General features: G+C 34.1%; 1 protein-coding gene across 1 annotated transcript in view; it reads left to right on the top strand.

Annotated features, from left to right (window-relative positions):
• Positions 1–1,114: 1,114 nt before the first annotated feature.
• Positions 1,115–22,296, top strand: part of LOC134529719 (BLOC-2 complex member HPS3) — a 66,516-nt gene continuing 45,334 nt past the window's right edge. Inside the window, exons 1-7 of the mRNA XM_063364091.1 lie at positions 1,115–1,403; positions 8,386–8,636; positions 9,202–9,437; positions 13,100–13,379; positions 15,721–15,977; positions 19,369–19,507; positions 21,143–21,396. Of these exons, the coding sequence (XP_063220161.1) occupies positions 8,417–8,636; positions 9,202–9,437; positions 13,100–13,379; positions 15,721–15,977; positions 19,369–19,507; positions 21,143–21,396 (1,386 nt within the window). The 5' untranslated portion in view covers positions 1,115–1,403; positions 8,386–8,416. The remainder of the gene's footprint in view (positions 1,404–8,385; positions 8,637–9,201; positions 9,438–13,099; positions 13,380–15,720; positions 15,978–19,368; positions 19,508–21,142; positions 21,397–22,296) is intronic.

The raw sequence follows: 22,296 nt of genomic DNA on the forward strand, positions 1-22,296 counted from the left end.
CATGTCCCTTCACATGTATATCACACACATGTAGACAGGGAAAGCAAAACAGGATAGATTGGATGCATTGGAAATTATCACTCACAGTTTAGTGGCGATGTTACTGGTCTTTTATTGTAGCACCGGGTAATCGTCAGTGCCACTACAGTCCACACACATACCTAGGGGCGCAACAACAGGGGGGGGCAAGGGTATTTCCCCCCCCTCTCTAACCATGAAGTGGGGGCTTTGAAAGTGCTGTGTTATCAATTTTTAGATAATAAAACTGCATAAATAGCACCATTTTCCAACTTCAAATACAATTTTTCCCGGGGGAGGACCCCTGGACCCTACCGCTTCAATAAGGGGGATCGATGATTCTTTATAAAAAGTTATATTGCCCCCCCCCCCTCTTTTGGAAATTTAGTTGTTGCACCCCTGCACATAACAATACACAAAGGAATTTGGAACTTATGGGGCCCTTGCTTGCAGTCCGGGTAGTAATAATGAAAACATGATTATATACATTTAATGAAGAATAACAACAAAAAAAGCATCTCAAATATAGTGGAGGGCTTCCCGACCGCGACTGGACTCGGTGGTGGCCCGGTCAGGACTGTCTGCAGAGACTACAAGGGTAACAAAAGTGGCATTTACAATACAAGCAATTTTAAATACAAAAAGCTGTTCAAGATTTTTCAGCATACATTAAAAAACACATACATATAACACTCTAATTTATATGCCGCCAATTGAGCTGATTACTGTTTAAACACAATAATAATACACAACACTGGTGGCGGCTGGCCGTGACGTCACAGGTGACTTCCAACAGCGGCAGCAGGAGATGCAGAGCTGGGACTCGGGCTTAAAATAAGTTCCAAGAGGGTATGACGCCAATTCCTATTTCAACTATGAAACAAAGACAAGAATTAGATATTAAATGGCCATAAACTCGTGTCACAGCAATGATGTGTTAAAAATGACTAACTTCAGGTGAACATAATTTTTTTCATTAAAATTTTTGTGTTTGAAAATAAAATGTAAAAAACATGTGCGGCTGGCTAATTACTTGTGTAGAGGCCAAATATGGAAACTGTCATTCATTGGATCTTGGATTTTTCAAGGGCAAGTGAAGTACACAAAGTCGCATGTACACAACTTCATGTTGAATTCTTACACGGCCAATTCCTATTAGGTCCTTATTTTACACGTTCGTCTGACACCTTTGACTTTTTAAGATAATTTTTCACGAAATACTAAAATATAATCGTCAGTTGGCAGCATTGAAATAGAAAAAAAATAGATAATGACAGTGCTGCGATGAGAGTTGTATAGAAAATCGACGGACGAACCGGTTGCGGTGTGACAGGTGATGGAAGGACACGACGGGTCATTGAGAGTCCAGCTGAGTGAAATTGAGCGTAAGCACCTTGTCTATTTAAGACAGGCCTTTTAATATAAGAATTTTTGTTTACAGTGATTTCATTGGCAGTTGAGGTGTTAATATATTTTTAAAATTAATTTTGTTCTGTATTGCTGGGAGATTTTTTTCTGAGAAATTTTACTAGTCTTAGTGAAAATTAGGTAAATCTGTATTGTACGGATTAGCGCCAAAAAAAATCGTACAAATATGAAATAACTTTCAATATATGCTCTTTTATGTCCTCTTTTCAAAACCACCTGCGGAGATTAAAAATTCCAATTACTTTTGGAGATATCGCCGTTCTTATTTTGCAATACAAGCCCTATGTAATCATTCAACAGGTGCCATTTTATATTTTGCCGTGTGTGCGTGAATGCATAAATAACAGAAATTTTCCATTAGGTAAGGTTAGTTACATGATAAATACTTCAAAATAAACGGAAATTAAAAATAATATCAATTAATTTTACTTGTATAGTTTTAAGTATTTATAATGTAACTGACCTGACCTAACTAAACGGGACAAAGGTAGATTAGGTCAGGTCAGCTACAGTATAAATACTTTGAAACTGAATGGACATTAAAAATAATAAAAATTAATTTTAATGGTTGTTTAGTTTTAAAGTATTTATAATGTAGCTGACCTGACCTAACAAACCGGGAAAAAGGATGAACAGTAGGAACTCACGTAATTTTCTTTTTACGTGATGTAGTCGTTCAACTACGTCGCGAAAAAAAAAATCATACTTGTAAACAAGCAACAATGGGAACGCGGGAAGCCTACGATTCACTCATCCTTCTGGACATACCCGAATACTCACGTTGGCAAGCCTTCTTTCAACAGACGAGAGGCAAACGCCCGATCGTGCATCTTCGGTTTTTTTTTTTTGTTTATTGTAAATAAATATGCAACTCATGAAAACTAATGGTCAATTAGGTATTGTTAGCTATATTATAAATACTTGAAAACATTGTGGATGGTTGATTTGGTTAGGATAGCTACATTAAAAATACTGTGAAATCATGTTAACGGTTTCCTAGCGCTGGATAGCTACATATTAAAAAGTTATTTGCTAAGCAACCATAAAATGATTTTACAGTTTTTTTAATGTAGCTATACTTACCTAATATAACCAACCATCCACAGTGTTTTAAAGTATTTTTAATTACTTCTTGCTAATTTTAAGAAAAGAAGTCTTGCCAACGTGAGTATTCGGGTATGTCCAGAAGGATGTGTGAATCGTAGGCTTCCCGCTGAACTCCGCATCAGTGCACATCACGAAAATTAAAAAATTCCATATCTCCTAAAGTATTTGGAATTTCTGATCTCCGCCGGGTTTAATGAAAAGAGGAAGTTAAAGAGCACAGAATAAAGGTATTTTCGGATTTTTTAAATTTTTTTTTAAAAAAATCGCCAAAAAATGAATATTAAAAAATTCGATATCTCCAAAAGTAATTGGAATTTTTAATCTCCGCAGGCGGTTCTGAAAAGAGGACGTAAGATAGCATATAATGAAAGTTATTTCATATTTTTACGATTTTTTTTGGCGCTAATCCGTACAATACAGATTTACCGAAAATTATAATCTGAAAATTAATTATTTCAAATAGTTCTGTATTTATGTTTAGTGGCTATAGGTCAATTCCACAAAATCCACACAAATATTTGTTGTCACTTAACAATTTCAGATTTGGATGAATCTGTGTCTTCTCAAGGCACCTTCTCTTAAAGGATGTGGGCGGTCCACATAGCCAGCTCTGAACGTGATGTTGCAGCATGGAATACAATGTACAGTTGGACCATCTCTGAATGCTCTTCAGCCACGAAAGCCTTGGAGAAATTCTTGCGTTGCGGCTTTTCCGTAATTAAAATAATAAAATTCAGATAATACCTTTTTTGTACACTATAAATGTTCCTCCATTCACCCTGTAAAAGGTTTTTCGTAATTCCAATGGTTTCTGAGAATTTACCATTTGTAGGTCATATTAGATAGCCTATGCAGTGAAGCGTCCGTTGCCATGTTGTGCTTTATTTGCGTTGCGATACTGTTTTTTTCTTGCATACATAAGAACGTTTATATTTTTTATTTAGATATTGTAATGCAATGTAAAGGCGGACGCACCACAACGCTGAAATAACACAATGCCGAAATGCCAAATTGACCACAACGCAGACAGCTAGAAAACTGCTGTGTACCACAACGCCGAAATACACTAACGCCGAAATACACTAACGCCGAAAAATGTCATTGCAGGACTTCCACAAAGGTTAGGTTAGACTAGGTTAGGTTAGACTAGGTTAGGTTAGACTAGGTTAGGTTAGACTAGGTTAGGTTAGACTAGGCTAGGCTAGGTTAGGTTAGGTTATATTATGCTAGGTTAGGTAAGGTTAGGTTTGATTGTGGTATTTTGGCGTTAAGGTACATTTAAGAAACGCACACAAATTCATTCAGTTGTTATTTCTGCATTGTGGTACACAGCAGTTTTCTAGCTGTCGGCGTTGTGGTCAGTTTTGACATTCGCCGTTATGGTATTTCGGCGTTGTGGTAACGACCCACAAAATCCACGTGTGTTCCTACTTTGCATCCAACCCAAGCGTCAACCTTTACAGGGATTTTTTTTTTAGTACTATGTAAGCGCAATGCGCCAAATTGTTAGGTGTGACAGTACGTAACCTGACATAAAAGGAATTATGTTTGATTATGTTTTAAATCTTTTTTTTTTTAAATTACTAAATGGTTTATTTAAAATTATGTTTTTAAATAGAAAATCTTAATAAATTTTAATGGAAGGTCTCATTCCAATTCTAATAACTACAATAGTTTTCTTAGTAATGTTTGTTGTGATACAGGAATAAATAATATATTAATTAAGAGCTTACTATTTAAATTATTATAATAAGTTGTAAATTATACTCAGCTAAATACTCCTCTAAAATAAAATTAATTAGTAAATTGTAGTCAAAAGTAAAAAAAAGAGTAAATAAATAATTTATTATTTTAAAAAAATCCTATTTTGTGGAAAATCCCTGACTAGGTACTGTAAATCCCCTTTCTGTGGGAAACACCCATTCTATGGAGAATCATTCTCCTGCGGAGAAATACTGGTAAATATTGTATGTCGCAGCTTTTCCACAAAGAAAAATTAAATTTAGAAAATACCATTTTCCAACACGAGATGTTGTTCCTGTATTTACCCTGAAAACAACGTTAATAAAATCCTACTAGTTTCTGAGAAATCCCATTTTTTAGCTCATATTTCAATATCTGTGTATTGCTGCAGCTGTTGCCATTAATTGTTTACCTGTGTCGGTTTGTGTGTGTGTGTTCTGAAGAACTTAAAATATTGTGAATGGTTGATTAGGTAAGGTTAGATGCATTCAAAATACTTTCAATCATTGTGGACGGTTGATTGGGTTAGTATAGCCACATTAAAAATACGTTTTAAATATTTATTATGGTTGTTTAGGAATTACGAATTTAAGATGTATCTATCTTGACCTAACCAACCGTTCACATGAATTTACAGAATTTTTAATGTAGTTATATCAACCCAACCAACCGTCCAAAATATTTTAAAATATTTTTAATGTCGCTAACGTAAAGTAACATGATTTTACAGTATTTTTAATGTAGCTGTACTAACCCAACCAACCGTCCACAATATTTTAATGTATTTTTTATTTCGTTAATGTATTCTATGAATTGTTGGTTACTACGTGATTCAAAACACTACTTTAAATGAAATGTCAAAAAACAGAAAAACTTTCGTAATTCAATGATATTTGGACAAAAAACCAACAAACAGAAAATATAAACACTATTTCCCTACAACTGCAATATGCCGTGTTATTAACTAATTTTATTATAAAACAATACCATTGATTAAAGTTCTCCAAAATAAACACACAAACGTGTGTGGGTAAACAATAAATGGCAGCGGCAGTGGCAATGGTAATGCATTGATATTGAAATATGTTCGAAAAACTAGGATTTCTCAGAAACTAGTAGGAATTTATTAACGCTGTTTTCAGGGTAAATACAGGAAAGTCACTAGTGCTGGAAAATTGTATTTTCTTAATTTTAAATTCATTTTTGTAATTTTATTTTTACTTTGTGGAAAAGCATTGATTAAGATATTTACCGAAATACTCTTTCTGTGGTTAAGTCACAGTCAGATGTGCATATTTGCTGGACTTCAGTTTTTGATGTTATATCTTTTCTGGTTCAAAATGAGTGGCAGAAAGCAGGATGTTGTATAGCTTTCATTTGAACATGCTGAGAACCAAAATAACTAAATAAAAACACCTGTTTTAAACCATAAAAACCTGTTTTTGTTACAAACCTGCATTTGATACACTCAATACGCCAGATTATGTGCTGTCCCACATAAAAAGTCGGCGCTTCGTGCCTCCATACTGCTAGAAAGAAATCCATGTCAAGGGTTGATGCTTGGGTTTGGATGCTCTGTAGGGACGCATGTAAATTTTTAAGTTATTATTTACTTAACATTGCGGTATAATATCCAAATAAAAAATATGTACACGTTCTTACGTAGGGAAAACCACAGAATCGGCAACGCAATTAAAGCACAACATTGTGATGGCTGCTTCACTGCATAGGCTATCGAATATCTAATGTGACTCTCAAACTGTAATTTCTCACAAACCAGTAGGAATTAAAATGCTGTTTACAGGGTAATTGGATGAATGTCTTTATTGTTCGAAAAAGGTATTTTCAGAGTTTTATTATTTTATTCAAGGAAAAGCTGCGACGCAAGAATTTTACCGACGCCTCCTCCCAACATACCTTTTACCTTGTATCTTTCCTTCAATGATGAGTTGCAATAGCTGTATCTCTCTTCTCTCATAATGTGCCCTAAATATTTTTTCCAGTACTTTATGGTGAGCAGCACTGTCTCTAAAGATCAAGAGAAACTGAGTAACTCTTACTGTCACAGATTCAATGTTGGTAAAATCCTGACAGGTATCTCCCCGTGGCAGATGGGAGCATTGGCTGTTTATAATAATGTTGTTACATGCAGGTGGCTAATGAATGAAGGAACCAAATATATTTTGAGATAAGATCCCTTCTACCAAGTGCCAACAGCCTCTTTGAGAGTGGATGAGCAGGTAGTAGTTGTCTATGGGGCAGAAAATGTTCCCAAAAGAAAAAGAACCCACAACTGGTCAATTTCATTAGGATGCAGAAGGCAACGGGAAACCACTGCATTAAAGATCCTGAAGGATCTTCCATTGATTTTATATGGCATGGCTCTGTACAATGAAACTGTGTACACACCTTTAATTTACTGCTGAAGAAACCCCCTGAATTTTTTTGTATGTGTAAAAGTTTTAATTTTATTGCACTTATCTTTGAGCTGTGTTAAGTGTCACTTTCAAAACACACTGCACAAGATAATGTTGCTATTAAAAAATATGTTTTTTTTGGTACATTTTTATAATGTAAAGTTTTAGATTTGAAAATCAGATTTTTCAACATGTAGCCATGGTGTGAATTTTGAAAGTTGCGATTATTATAAAAAAATGCAATAATGTCCCGAATAAAGTATTTTTTCAAAACTACTAATGTTGATAGTTTTTTTAATTCTTGCTTACTTAAAAAAACTCTATAATGTGGAGTGTGATGAATACCAGGAAAATTGTGGGCTAGAAGTATTTTAAAATGAGAAAATATTAATGTGTCATTTATTTGCTATAATAATTAGTGACAGACATTGCATTAATATTTACAAGTTTTTCATGTATTTAATTACACATTTTTCCTCAACTTAAAATACCCTATTAACTACCAAGTTTTCCTGAATCAAGTGGTAATAAAAAACTAAATTTTACAAATATTCATGTATTTTAATGATTTTACAATATTTTAATGGTTGCTGATGTAACATACAAAAAAATTTCACTTTAGTTATCATCTAGATACAGGTAAATGGGAATTGCAGCAGTAATCGTTCTGCGTCACTTCAGGAAGAAAAATACTGCAGATTTGTAATTTCACCACTATGTATTAATATACTAATTCTACTTATTATATTAATTCTAATTTAAATTTCTATTTAAATTTCCTTTCTTTACTTAATTTATATTGGGTGAAAAATAGTCATCACTTTCTTTTTTATTATCATTCATTTAAACATAACAGTCCTTTGGGGGAAACACACATAATTTAGCAAGCATTCTTTAATGTTTAGCACAAAAGTGGGAAAACTGTTATGCATTATACATGTTAGTTTTTTTTGGTGAATTTATTACACAATTGATCAACACTTAAATTATTTCAAAATATTGCACTACTCTACACATAATGTTTTAAAATGTTTTGATTACTATTCCACTAATTTACTTTTGAATCCATCTGTAGAGACCCCAAAATTTTAGCCATTGTTGCGGCAGTCAGAATGATCTTAAATTTTGTAGAGAACTGACATCCCAGCCACACCTACTGATCGGGAATTCACAAATAACACCATATAGGCTACATATTATTTAAGTATAGTAATCTAAACAGCTTTCTCTCCACATCTGTAAAAAAATAGTGGCTTCTGTTAGACATAATTCAGTGAACTAAAGCATACATTGTTTCTTACTTTTAATTAATTTCTGAAAAATATTTGTATGTTACTTTGTAAATCTTTTGTGTGATAACAAAACTTTGCTAAAATGTTCTCTGCATTATTAAACTATTTTAGTTTTATTGTTGATTAACTATTAAGGACTACTTAATAAAATTATGTCTAAATGATGACAGTCAATATAAGCAGGTTTTAGCAGACCATAATATTGTGTTTTCAAAATAATTTTTATTAATTTTATAAACTGTTAGCTGGCATATTGGTGACATGTGACTTCTATGACAAAATTCACTACACACATCATTTAAACAATGTTTTGACTTGGGTATTTGTATTGTGTGATTAATAACATGAGATTAATATTTCTTGTTATCTTTTTTTTTCAGTGCCTTTATTTAAGATGAATGCTCCTGCATAATGGGAAAAATGGTTCGTGTCATTTCTGTTCATCATTTTGCCAGTCAAGATATCCAGACATGCGAGGAGCCGGTAGCAGTAACTTCTGCACCTCCTAATAGAATTCTAGTTGCCTTGTCTCAGCACTTGGTAGAAGTACGGGATCTAGCTGCGGGTGGAGATGTAATATTTACATTTCCAACTGTAGACAGAGTTCATCAAATGCTACATTGTAGAACGGGTGAGTTTTATCCCTTCATTTTGTTATTAGACCAAGGTTGTATTTATTTTATCACATTTATTATAGTAATAGATTTTAAAATAGAATAATGTTGTGTCTTAGTCTTTATTAACTTCACATAAAATTTAAAAAAATGCATTTTCTTATCTATTTGGCTGTGGGAAAGTATTTAATTAATAATTTTTTTTGAAATGTATCTTTAAGTATATGATAAACGACATCACACAAGTTTTCAGTTGAGCATATTGCAATCATTATCTTTTTTAAGCATGTACCAGTTTACATAAAGATATCCAACAAGTTATATTTAATTATAGTGGCAAGAAATCAAATAACTGTATTTTTTATCTTTTGGTTTATCAATTGTAATGAAGTTGTTTTGAATTGACGAGTGTAACTGGTCACCCAACTCCACATGTAAAAAAGAATCTGCTAACAGTTGGTGAGAAAAACTATAACTGTCTTTTCCTGTGCAAGATCTTATGTTAACTTCAACATGTAGCTCAATTAAAATTTTCATACCCTATTTTGGTCAACAGTCAGCAAATGATATCATTATTTTCAGGTAATTATGTGGCTACACTTGAAAAAAAACAAAGTCGCCAAGGAAGGGAGTCAATGTATGCTCGTATATATGCAAATTGGGATGTAATAAGTGATTGCAACAAGCCTGGCATGCAGCCAATGAGAGCACGGATTGCAGGCAGAGTCACTCCCAGCAGTATGCAGTCTAGTGTAGCAGGACTAGAAATGATAGAGTTGCCAGTTAAAATGTCTCCAAGTGTGATAACATGCTGTCAGGTGAGAATGACTATATTTTAATAATAACTGCTATTAAGATTTTTTTTTTACTTGGGCTTCAAGGTCTCTAATGATAAAGCATATCATTGTGTTGACAGTGAGGTCAGTAGAGATGAGTGAACTCTACAACTCGGTGCAAGGAAACTGGGGAAGGAATCGGCCATGAAATATCGTAAGGAACCATCCCAGCATTTTCCTTGAGTGATTTCGGAAAACCATGGAAAACTGAAATCAGGATAGTGTGTAGCGGAATTTGAACCTTGCTCCTCTGTAATGCGAGTCCAGTGTTTATCCAATGCGCCACCTTTCTCCATATTTTTTGTAAACACTTCCCAATCATGACATTAAGGTGGTTAGTAAGTCATGCCAGCTAACAGTAGTGAACATTATTTGTGATGAATATTCCTGTGGCTGTCTAATTAAACATTTCTTCAATTTTCGTGTAAAATTATGCTGGTTTTTTTAAATTCATAACATTTAAATGCTGCAGATGGGAGGCACTGTTTTTAAATTTTAAGGTTAGGTCAGTCTTTTCATGCTAGAAAGTGAAGCTGAGATGCTAGTTAATTAAGAGTTTTTAAACTATGTTTTTATTTATTCTTCCTGAAACATGGTCATCAACTTACATACCAATACGGTTTTGGATTCCTCTTTATAAATATACGTCACACTATCCAATCAATGATGAAATCCCACAGGAACTAAGGTTCACTAAATTTTGAGACTATGCTTCACGAATGACCACTGTCACCCAGGGGCCTATGCAGGTGCTTGGGGTCAAATTTCTAGTTAAAATTATCCTAAACGATGTGACAAAATCAGATCAGCCCCAACCAGCAGGCATGAAATTATCTGTCATCATTCCATTAAACTGAGAACTTGAGCTGCCAATAATGCGACTGGACGGTACTACGATCGAGCGACAACTAGTCTGATGAAGTGATGACCTCCGTTTACAAAGGATGGGGCAGTCATGTAGCCCACCCAACCAATCACAGTTCGGAACCCTGTTCGAGTTAAACTTTACAAGGCTAGTAAATACACCCATTGTTCCATGGGTTTCTAGAGTGAAAATTTTACACAAAGGCATGGCTATTCGTGAGTGGGTGCAAAAATAAACTCCAGCTAAAATTTTATATCTAAATGCACCACAGTGTGCATATCTCACAAAATTCTAAGAAACACAAGCAACTTAAAAAACACACCTTGGAAGAGACGATAATCAATTTCACAACTGCGCCACTGTTTCCTAATGTTACTGAGGCACCAGAGATATGTTCAGCATTGTTCCAGAAGCTTATTATGATACAAATACTGAAAAGCAGTGAAATGCAGCCTAAAATATAGCCCAATTAAAATATAGAAATGTAATTAATACACAAATCTAAGTAACAACTTAATGCTGAAGACATTTTTATATCACAAAATTTTAACGAATCAAATCACAAATACCTGTGCACACCATGAAACTGATTATCAAAAATAATTATTATAACCTGCAATATCTCAACCTAGTCTACCATTATAAACCCAGTAAAAACAAAAAGTGTTAAAATATTTACAATGTGGCAGGGGGTCGGTAATGTTACAGTGTCATTACATGATAATTTTAAAATAAAAGTGGTTATGTTTCCAGGCTTTAAATATATCATTAATTTTTATCATGTATCACAAACCATGCACTTTTCGGGAGAGATGTTAAAACAAGGTGTGTAGCCATCACCATTTTTAGTTTGATGTGAGAAGGTTAAGTTTGAAAACATCACTTGTCAGGCAGTCCAGGGCAAAAAAGATGCAGCGATAAGGCTGTCATTGCTCACATCAGGGCTGTACTGTGGCTGTGGCAAGGTTGCAACCCCTGTCTGGGCCAGGTAGGCGCTCACACCGAAGGCGGTGTGGGCTAGAGCGTTGTTGTGGTGGAGCTTCCAGCAATCTGCTATCTCCGGTTGTTTCCGTTTGACAGCTCTGTGCAGGCGCGCAAGGACTTCTTTGTATAAAACACTGTTTACGGGTTGTCTCGGAGGTATAAATTCTTTGTGGACCATTCCACACTTGCCAAAAAGACAATGAACATTATCTTTACCATGGACTTTGACATTCTCTCTTTCTTGGGGCATGGGCAGTTCGAGGTGTGCCACTCTGAACTTGGCGCTTGGTTTCGGGGTTATAGTGGAACACCCATGATTCATCGCCTGTTATTACATTGTCTAGAAAGTCCGGTTCACTTTATAACTGCTCCAATATCTCACGGGAAATGTCAACTCGTTGTTTTTGTTCATGACTCAACTCTTTTGGCACCAATTTCGCACAAACCTTCCGCATGTTCAAATTTTCAGAAATAATTTTGTGAACTGTTTTTTTTGCACATGTTTAGGTCTTTGGCAATTAACCTTACACTCAAACGACGATCGGAGTCCAGGAGATTTTTTACCTTGGTCACATTTTCGTCCAAACCACTTGTTGAAGGGCATCCAGATTGCTCCATGTCTTCAACTGTCTCCCGTCTATTCTTGAACTCGGTGTACCACCGGAATACCTGGGCCCTTGATAGGACTTGTCTTTGTAAGCCTCCTTAACCAAGGCAAGCATCTCAGAGGTAGTTTTGTCCAGGCTAAAGCAAAACTCAATCACATAGCACTGCTCCAGTGAACGCTCCATTTTGGATGTTTTCTGCAGTGACAAAAACTCAAATACAGATTTTGCACTACGCGTGATCCTCACCACGCCAAAGTTCAGACGTGACCGCCACCAGGTCTGTTGTTTAGTTCAGACCCCCCACCACATATCCTCCCGCCAGGGACTGCCCTTCAGGCGACTAGAGCTCTGTGGAGCGGTCAGTCTCATTTCGTTACGGACAAACCCTGTACGAATAACAGATGTCCACTAGTAAATAGTCAACTCCTGCAGTGCATGCAACCATTGCTACAACATTAGTGCTAACCATGGAAACTGGAATTACCTCACGTGATGGAATTAGGATAGATACAATATTCGGCCCCCTTACCTTATCAAGGAAAATCCTAAATTTTTAAATAATGATTAATTGCCTTCTTTATTGAAATTCACAAAAAAATAAATATGTTAGAACATATTTTTGAGTTTAAATAAAAGCATGTTTTAACAAGGTTTTTATTTAAAAATTTTGATAGGTAAACGATTAGTGTTACCACTTTAACATTATCTTCGGTAAACACGTTTACTTGTATTCTATGGTATTTTATCAAATTGATAAACTACATGCAGACATGAACCCAGATACATTTTTGCAGTTTTACAGTTTTGTATGGGAAAAGTTTGTTGATTAGGCATGGCAATTTGAAAGGAATTGATGGCTGTGTATAGTAAAACAAAATTTAATAGTGCTGCTGTATAATACTTGATTTTATCATGAGGAAAACATTTAAAGGGTTAAATGTTTCAACACAATAGTTAATATTTTTCATTTCATGTACATTATTTTATTTTGGACTCTTAATACCTAGATTCGGTTTCAAGGGGTGTATTTTAAGTACTCTTTGGGATTTGAATTTGAGATTCGGATTTGAGAAAATTGGAATTTGACTCATTGCTAATATTTATTCAATTGCAATGATGATTATAAGAAATTTCTTGAATTTTTCTGGAAAAAAATATAATTCTAACAATGTTTGTTATTACTTTAGGCTACTGGGAGCATACTTTTATCATCAGAAAATATTTTGATGATGTTTAATTTCTGTGTACGGACTCATGATATATCTCATCTCAAGTTCATTGACTTTGAAGAGTCATGTACAAATTTCACAATAAACTTTGTGCCAATGAAGTTAGCATTATGTAACAACATAGTTGTTGCTATGGGCAAAGAATGTCTGCACGTATTCCAAGTTGGAGGCCCTAAGCAAGAAGTGAAACATGTGCAGAAGACAAAGAAGGACGCTTTGCCAACATCGGATAAAAAAGGTCAGTGATATTTTACTTAAAATTTGTTTTGTACTATAACCTACATTTTCCACCAAAAGAAAATATTTCTGGTAATCCAACTAATGAGTTTTATTTAACAGAAAAAATAGAATAACTTGGAATTATGATGACTGGTAGACAAGGAAATACAAGTAAGGATGACCACCTATTTATATTAGATATTTTTTTCGTATCCATTAATAATTTCACTACTTTCTGTTTAAGCCGTTTCAGGTATTCCATAGTGTGGTACATTAGCACCTTTGCTTTTCAATATATTTATAAATATCATTCAGGTCCTTAAAAAATTTACAGGTATACTCTTTGCACATGATCTTAAAATCTGTAGGTAAATAACAACTCATGATTGCCTACTATTACAAAATTACATTATTAAAGTCAGTAATTAGTGCAAACAAAATTTGGTTACTCTTAATGAATAAAAAATCAAGATAATATCCTTTACTAGAACATACCACCCAGTTAAATATGACAATAAATTATGTAAAACTTTAATTCCCAGGTCCTTAATAAAGGATCTTAGTCTTATTTTATATTTCAATCTATATTTTCATAAGCATGTTGATTATATAATACTTCTCACATAACCCTTGTTTGTATAAAATACATCACTTTTTATGCAACTAATGCAGATTATACTCTTTTCCTTTATTTATCCTTAATTAGATCTACACTAGAATACCTTTAAATTATCTGGAATGACATCAAGATGGTTGATATTAAAATTGAAAGTATCCAAAACAGATTAATTCAACTAATTATTTTAAAGAAATTTCTTCACCCTTCTCTAACTCACCTTGCTGACCGCAGAGCTTACCTAGATTCACTCTTTGTTCACAATAGCTATAGTTCTAAAATTTAATGTTCTTATCTCCTTGATAATACTGGTGTGTGAGTTCTTCAATTTAATATTTCCAACTCTGTGTACTCTCCATAACAACAATGACCTAATTTATAGACTTATCTCAAACTACAATGAACTAAACTAAATATGTAATAATTGTTTTTAGGTAATTCACAAACTTTTTAATTTAGCTTCTGATTCAGCAGCTTAACACTTTCTGGTTAGGTTTGCATAAGGCATGTATGTTTTTACTAGTGTTTTTAATTGAATGGGACTTGCGGCACTTGCCGCTCTGACGTCCCAACCCAGCCAAACCGTAGCGACAGAAGTTATTGTTCATTATTGTTATAATCATTCTATCCTTATGTTGTTTATGTATTTTTATTTTTTTATTAATTTCTATCTTTGTGTTCTTTTTTTTATCTTTGTGATTGTTGTACTATCTGTTTCGATCCGTTTGTTCCGTTTTGGTCGCTGCAAGTATGAGGTTTTCTCACCTTACGTGTGTTGGCCAATAGCGGATGTGCCTACCTGCTGTGGATCCACATCAAGTTGTGCTTGCCTGCGCTTGGTACAGACATAGGGAAGTGTCCACATACTTGCAGGGAGCATTTTTTGTCCTAATATGTGTGTCGTGCGCACCCCTGAAACCCTCGACTAGTGATGCGCATGAGATAAATTAAAAATTTAAAAAAAATATATAATTTTAAATACCACAGAGAACACCATAAGATTTCTAGCTTTCATTCATAAATGGGCATTTCTTAGTGTTTTTCCATCATTTAAAGCCTCGTATTAGTCTAGCACAATTGCAAGCTGTTGTATTTAATGAAATGCAGTTTCTCACTGGTAACGTTATGGCTGATGTTTCCTTCTGAACACCACCTGCTGTGGTAAAAGATCCATTTCACACCATTGCACCTCCCCACTTGTTTCATCCATGCTCCCTTACTGTCATCCTAGCAGTTTATTCAAAAGAAGCACTAACCAGCCAGCTATCCTTTCGAAAAACGGATGCCAGAGCAATCCACTGAACTGACAGCTAACTGAAAGACACAACATTTTTTATATAAAGGTTTCAACTCAAAAGGAATAAAAATAGTTATTTTATCCAGTTATTATAGTTTATAATGAGATATAAATATTTGTGGTATGTTATATTTTGAAGTTTTAATTTAATGGATGGACCACGTGTGTGTGCTTTGCACACTTTTTATAGCATAAGAGCCATGTGTCTTTTTGTTATATAACTAGCTTGTTCAAATATGGTTCTGAAGTCTTAATCTGACCTCATACCTTTTTGTGTTATACTGTAGGCACTTACTAAATTTTTCCTTATAATTCATATCCAATCTTTATGTTTTCCAGAAAGCAAACACTTAGATTCTGCAAAAGATGTTAATTTTGCCGATATATTTTTATCCCAGTTCCACCAATAATGTGCCTGAGATGCTTCATTTCATGTTTTTATTTCAGACTCTAAGAAAAGTGACAGTATCCACGTAGACTGGAATGAACTTCTCCAGACACAAAACTGTATCAAAACTTTGAACAATGCCAGTTACAGGCCACAAGACAGCAAGTTGCATCCTAATTCCTATCCTTTGGTGGCATTATTTCCTAGCATTGCTGCAGACAGAGAGGTTGGGAGTGGAGTGATGCACAGAAACAGTCCATTTCAAGTGGCACCCCCAGACATGACCGTCAATGTTGTTAACACATCACCCACACCAGTGAGTATCAAGTGTTAATCACAGCGGAGAGAAAAAGCTTATGAAATAAAAGTTTGCATAAAAATCTTTCAGAATTGTGGACTATTTTGTTTTCTTGTTCTCTGCAGTTTGTGGGCATTTTTAAATTTTCTTCTCTGTATTTAAATGTATGAAATTTTCATAGGTAATTTTCTATATGTGTGTGTGTGTGTGTGTGTGTGTGTGCATGCATGAGTGTGTTATGTTAATTGCAGGTGTTCTTGTTTGTTATGTGTACTGTGAACTTGTGATTTTTGTGATTGTTGCTGATCTTATTTATTTCTTTGTATTCTTGATGGTTTAGAGTTAATTACAATGAATAACAGTATTAATTAGTAATATGAAAGTGTTATTGTTTACTGTTTGACATTATTGCAATGAATAACTGGTGTAAATAACAAAGCATGAACTGGAAAATGAAATAAATTTTATTTATATTAGGGAAATAAATCTTGCATCATTCTGTATGGTAACAAAATCAACAAAAGAGACTGTACCAGGGCCTTGGGTCACTTTTTGGATACTGAATTGTTCTGCCACAAACTTGTTGAACAACTTATTTTAACAAATGGTTAATATATGCTTTGATTTAGATACATCACTTTTCTTTGTGTACACGTGAGTCAATTTGGTCATGTTAAGTATTGTTAGTTATAACTGAATTAGAATAATGTTCTACTCTTTGGAACAGTTTAGCCAGCATATACTGTCTGAAAAGAGGTATTCAAGATCTAAGTGTAGAAGTTCATATAAAAAATTTAAGAATATCTAATGAAATGTATCACTATATAGATTTTCAGTGTTGGGGAATAATTTATTACATGTTTTAAAGACGAATTAGTAAAAAAAAATATTTTTTACTTTTTGATCTACCTATTATGTTTAAAAGTAATTATTGCATTTCAGTTATTACATTTTTGTTATATTGTTACCTAATGTGTAAAAGTCTCTCTTGCCTTGTTTTTGTTATAGTATTATCATGTCTACATACATCTTTATATTTTTATGTGAACTCTATGACTGTAGAGGTTTATTTTTAGGAGTGAAGTGTTTCCTCTCAATTTAATTTTACTCTGCATGTGCAGGGATAAAATCAGAAGCAAAATATTAATCCTGGAAATGAGATGGAAGAATTGTTGAAATGGTCTAGCAGAAGGAATGATTATTTTGATCTCTTACTTTACTAAAGCCCCAACGCTACTTGCCCATGAATTCACTTGTTTAGTAAAAGCCTGCAGCTTGTAATTACACTGACTCATTAACTTGCTGATTGCTTTACTCCAGTGAGTAAAGTTGAAGACTAGCCTACATTTTTCTGAAATGACTTGCTATTGCTATGTTTTGATTTGTGGTTTTGTTATGGGTAGTTTAAATAAGAAAAAGAGGAAGAAGATAAATAAAATATGGAAGGACTCCTTCTTTAATTTTGAAATGTTTGGATTTAACATAGTAAATTTTGATTGTGAACCTAAATTTTGACTGTAAAACAAATCTCACCAGAACTAAGCCCATATCCCCAAGTGTAATGCTTGTAAGGGGATCTAGTGGTGGATTTTAATAAATAAATAAAAAAAATAAAATAAATAAACTAGTACAAATGCCTCCACCACTCCCTTTTCCCCTAATGCGTACGTTAAGCTGCTTTGGCTGAAACCAAACCCTATCAAATCACATTATCTCAAAGGATGATTGAACTCACACAGCTATGAAAGGTGACAACCAGAGTTTTTCAGGCCCCTTATATGAACCAGCAACAGCTATGTTGATAATCAGATTATGATTTTAGGAGTTTTTTCCCAGACTGACCAGTTTAGTTCTTTTTAGAAAAATTATTAAGGCGAGCAGTATTTTACTTTATACTTATAATTTATGATTTTAGCTAATAAACTATTAAAGTGTATAAATATTCTCAAATTACAGCAATGATATAATTGATGAAAAATCCCTAGTGTGTGTTGGTTGTTCGATAGTAGTACTCTAATGTCATTTTGGATGCTAAGACCTCACAGAGCACCATTTGGCTGCAAATGTCAGGTGTTTGCTAAAAGGTCTGCTTTTGGTCACTTTTGTTGGAGCCCATCATTTTAAAACATTTGATAGCACTTGGACCTGATGTCCATGCATTGGATAGACTACAGACCTCAGTTCACATGTCACAGACAACACGTCTAAGTCTTCTGCCATGACTTATCACACCTGACATTACCAGCCACATGGGACCCACATACTGGGCATCACTACAGCTGTGTTCATTTGAATGAGTAGTTTGTAAGAAGCACAGCCATGGAATAAAAGAGCCACCAAATTTATAATTACAACACAAGTTGATTTTTATGAAAATAACAGATATCAGTCAATCAGTATTTTCATATGAATATAAAAATCTGAATGTAGCTCAAGTTTACAATTTTATGAAGAAATAATCTCATTTTTATGATACACATTTTAGAAATATGTTACAAGCTTGATAAGATTCAATTACATAGCAACTATATATTGATAAATTAAATACAAACAAAAAACAGAGTATATCAGAAATCAGGATGATATGTCCTACTGGTTTTTGCATGTTATTTTTTAATTAAATTACTTATTTCATTGTTGTATACAAGTCTACATATAAGACATAATTTATTCATTAGAACTGTTTTCTCGGAATTAAGAATTAATAAATAAAAACAGAATTAAAAATTGACTTTTATTGTATAAATTTGTGTTAGCAACTTGAAGAAACTGAAGTACTTATTATGATTTATTTTGTTGCCAATTACATTTGGGGTGTAAAAGGGGGGGGGGGGGGGACTCCTTGCCACCAGGCGGAAGCCCAATCACAACAATCAATCAATCAATCAATCAAAAAACTGATGTTCAAGTTGCATGTAAATAATTAATTTAGATCAAATATACAAACACTTGTATTATAATAACATAGTAAAACATTGTTTGACAATATTAAAAATAAATTGCAATAGTAAAGATAAATTAATAATACAAAAAGTCCTTGATCAATTTATTTAAGGAAAATAATTTCATATGCATAATTATCATCTTGAATTAGAGTGGCTATTTTCTGCTATTGTCAGTGTACCACTATTGTCACACTATCACCAGATAAATCTCTGCTGGGCAGTCAGTGAAACTAGCAGTGTAATGCATGGGCTCTTACATTCTTAGAGAGAATACTGTGTGTAACAGATTTGGTGGAGTACATGAACGAAAGAGAAAATAATATTTATGAAAAACAAACACTTAGAGCATGTTTATTAATATAAATGTTACAGGAAGTTTAAAAAGTGTCAAAATGCAGTTAAAAATAAACTCATATTCTAATTTTTAAGGCATTACAAATACATGTTTGTATTTCAATTTACAGTTGAAATCAGAAGACTATCAGATTTTCAACATGCTGCAGATACGCTTGGCTTCGCTGCCTCTAGGTGGCAGTGTGCAGGAAGATTTCCATTGTCTACAGATACTGCCACTATACATACGGGAAGATACTCAACATGCAGGTGAGTTACCTACTTTGACATGCGCAGATATTTTTAGTATTGATAATGCATCAACTTTTAATTTTTTAGTTGTAGTACATTGTATATAGTATGGCCACGTATTCACTGTTGCTGTGGAGTTTTTTGCTCCAAATTAAACTTTTTATTTTAATTTGTTTGAAATTTTATCAGTCTCACTTGCTAACTCTGCTGATTTCTTCAGCAGTCTTAACAGCATGAAATCTGCAAGGGAATAAGTTGTGTGAGGATTTTAAATGGGGATGGACAGGGAAATTTTGTTATCTCGAATACTGTGAAATAAAATGTACTAAATTTCACGATACACACAAAATTATTCTAAATCAGCCTTATTCGTGGAATAGTGACGAAACTATCTCATATTTACAGTGTAAACCATTTTCTCACTTTATCAATATAATTTGCTGAAACCCTTATATTATAAAATGTTAATAATTAAAAAATATTTATAATATTTTAATGAGCAGTCATTTAAATTTAAACTACCTACTGAAGAAGCTATGCGCAAAAATAAATTAAACTTTAACTTTTTCTGAAGGATTCAGTGTGAAATGTAAGTGAACATTAATGATGTAGCAATTACAGAAACTACAGAGGCATGGCTGAAAAGTGGATCAGTTCATGTAGATGTTGGTGCACCTTGAGTGAACTCACGGTAGAGCAGAAATGTTAGGGGTCATGTCTTCATGGGGCATGTGGTGGCACAGGAGGGATACTAAACTTCAATAAAATCACCTGGAGTGCTTGTCCTTGGGACGCTCAGCTACAATAATGGTACACTTAGATAGATAACTATTATTTATTTCCGTACATACATGTTTATGAACATATTTGCTTTATATAGATCATGCACTCTTATGGGATACTGGTTGCCATGATAATGATATAGCCATGTATATTTAGGAAAGATGACTGTAGAGACCAATGGTGATCATGTTGTAGGAAATCCCTGACTGTACTTAAAATATAGATTCTGTGGGAAACACCCATTCTATGGAGAATAAACTTCCTGTGGGGAAATACCCTTTCTGTGGTCAAGTCCCAGTCAGATGCGCAGATTTGCTGGACTTCAGTTCTTTGATGTTATAACTTTTCTGGTTGAAGTGGCAGAAAGCGGGATGTTGTATGGCTTTCATTTGAACATGCTGAGAACCAAAAGAACTAACGTAATAAAAAAAGCTGATTGAAAACAAAAAAAAAAAAAAAAACCTGGTTTAAACCAAAAAAAAAACAAGTTTGTTTGGTTTTTAAAGAAAACAAAAATGGATTTTCGGACCCTGATTTACAGTTATTAATATAAAGGATTTATGGCTCTCATATCATTTTTATAGATTACACTGTGTTGGAGTGGTTTAAGAGTGATGCTATGAATGCAAAACCACCTTGTGAAGTGTGCATTTGACAGGAAGTTGAAACTTTTTTATTTGTACTAAAAATCCTTGTTTTTTTTTTAACATTTTCGTAGATTTTCTTGTAATCTTTTTAATTTTCAGACTATCTGTTAACTTTTTTTTATAGAGAAATTGGTAGCAGCCTTTTCAGTGCACAGTATCTGCATTATTCTTTTTGGGTTGTATTGTTTTCTCAAGTATTTCGATGCACTTGGGCTTGTTTCAGTGAACTTGCTGTGCCTGGTAACCACCCAACAGGAAGGCTATCTCTACCACTTTGCGCTTCCCGTGTCGCCTGACAGGACTCCCCTGCAGCAAGCAGCGTGTGTGACGGTGTACCCGTTCACCGCTCCTGCGTCGTGTGTCGCTCTGGAGCCCTATGTGCTGCATGTGTTCACGGACACCGGCCTGGAGACCTACACCTTGAGGGCAGGCTACCAGCTGGCTCAAAGGGTGGATACATTGGATAATATCATCAAAGTGAGTTTAGAGCCCTCACATGCGATGTTTGACTATAGGCAAGAACAGACTGATTAGGAAATGCCTGTTGAAGTGGGGTGCGTAAAAGCAAGTGCAGTAGAACCCCCTTTTTTTACACTATTCAAGGGGGTGTCTGAAAAATGTTGTAAAATGTGGGAAATATTTATGAAAGGTTAATTTTTCTTCAAAGAAGTGTTTAGAACCAATGACTAGAGACATGCATTTGTGTTTTTATTTTATGGTACAAAGTGGTGTTACTTTTAGCTTAAAGTGGTGTTGATTTTACCTGAAAGCAGTGTTATTTTACTACAGTGAAACCTCGTTAATAAAATACCGGTTATTTCAAAGTTCGCGTTTATTCGAACACTTTTAATTCCCCTTCAGACTGGGATAGCATATTTAATGTCAATCAATACGGTTAATACGAAATATTCGTTATTATGTATTACGAAGTAACCTCACGTCCGCTCACGTAGTGTACTATTGTTTTATTATCGGATAAACCGAATGAAATTTTGGAACAAGAATCGCACACTCACGTGCACGCAGCTTCACTATAATTCTGTTAACTGCAAATAATTTGTACGGTAAATGGTCTACAGTCAAACCTCTATCTATCGAACTCGCATGTATCGATTGTCCGTGTTTATCGTATAGTTTCTACGGTCCCGGGAAAATTGCCATACAACTAAGGTTAAAAAAGTCCGCTTGTACCGATGTTCGAATTATCGTTTTGTCCGCATTGATCGTACAAAATACGTGGTCCCGTCACTATAAATTATAATAGATGATCGTTTAACCATAAAGATTTTGCAGAAATAACCATTTCTTAGAAAGAAACCGTCATAAAAACAGTAACGATAGTATACAGTAGTAAAAATCAACTTAAATCTGCAGCCA

This window comes from Bacillus rossius, chromosome 2, assembly GCF_032445375.1.
Source record: "Bacillus rossius redtenbacheri isolate Brsri chromosome 2, Brsri_v3, whole genome shotgun sequence".
NCBI classification, from domain to species: Eukaryota; Metazoa; Arthropoda; class Insecta; order Phasmatodea; family Bacillidae; genus Bacillus; species Bacillus rossius.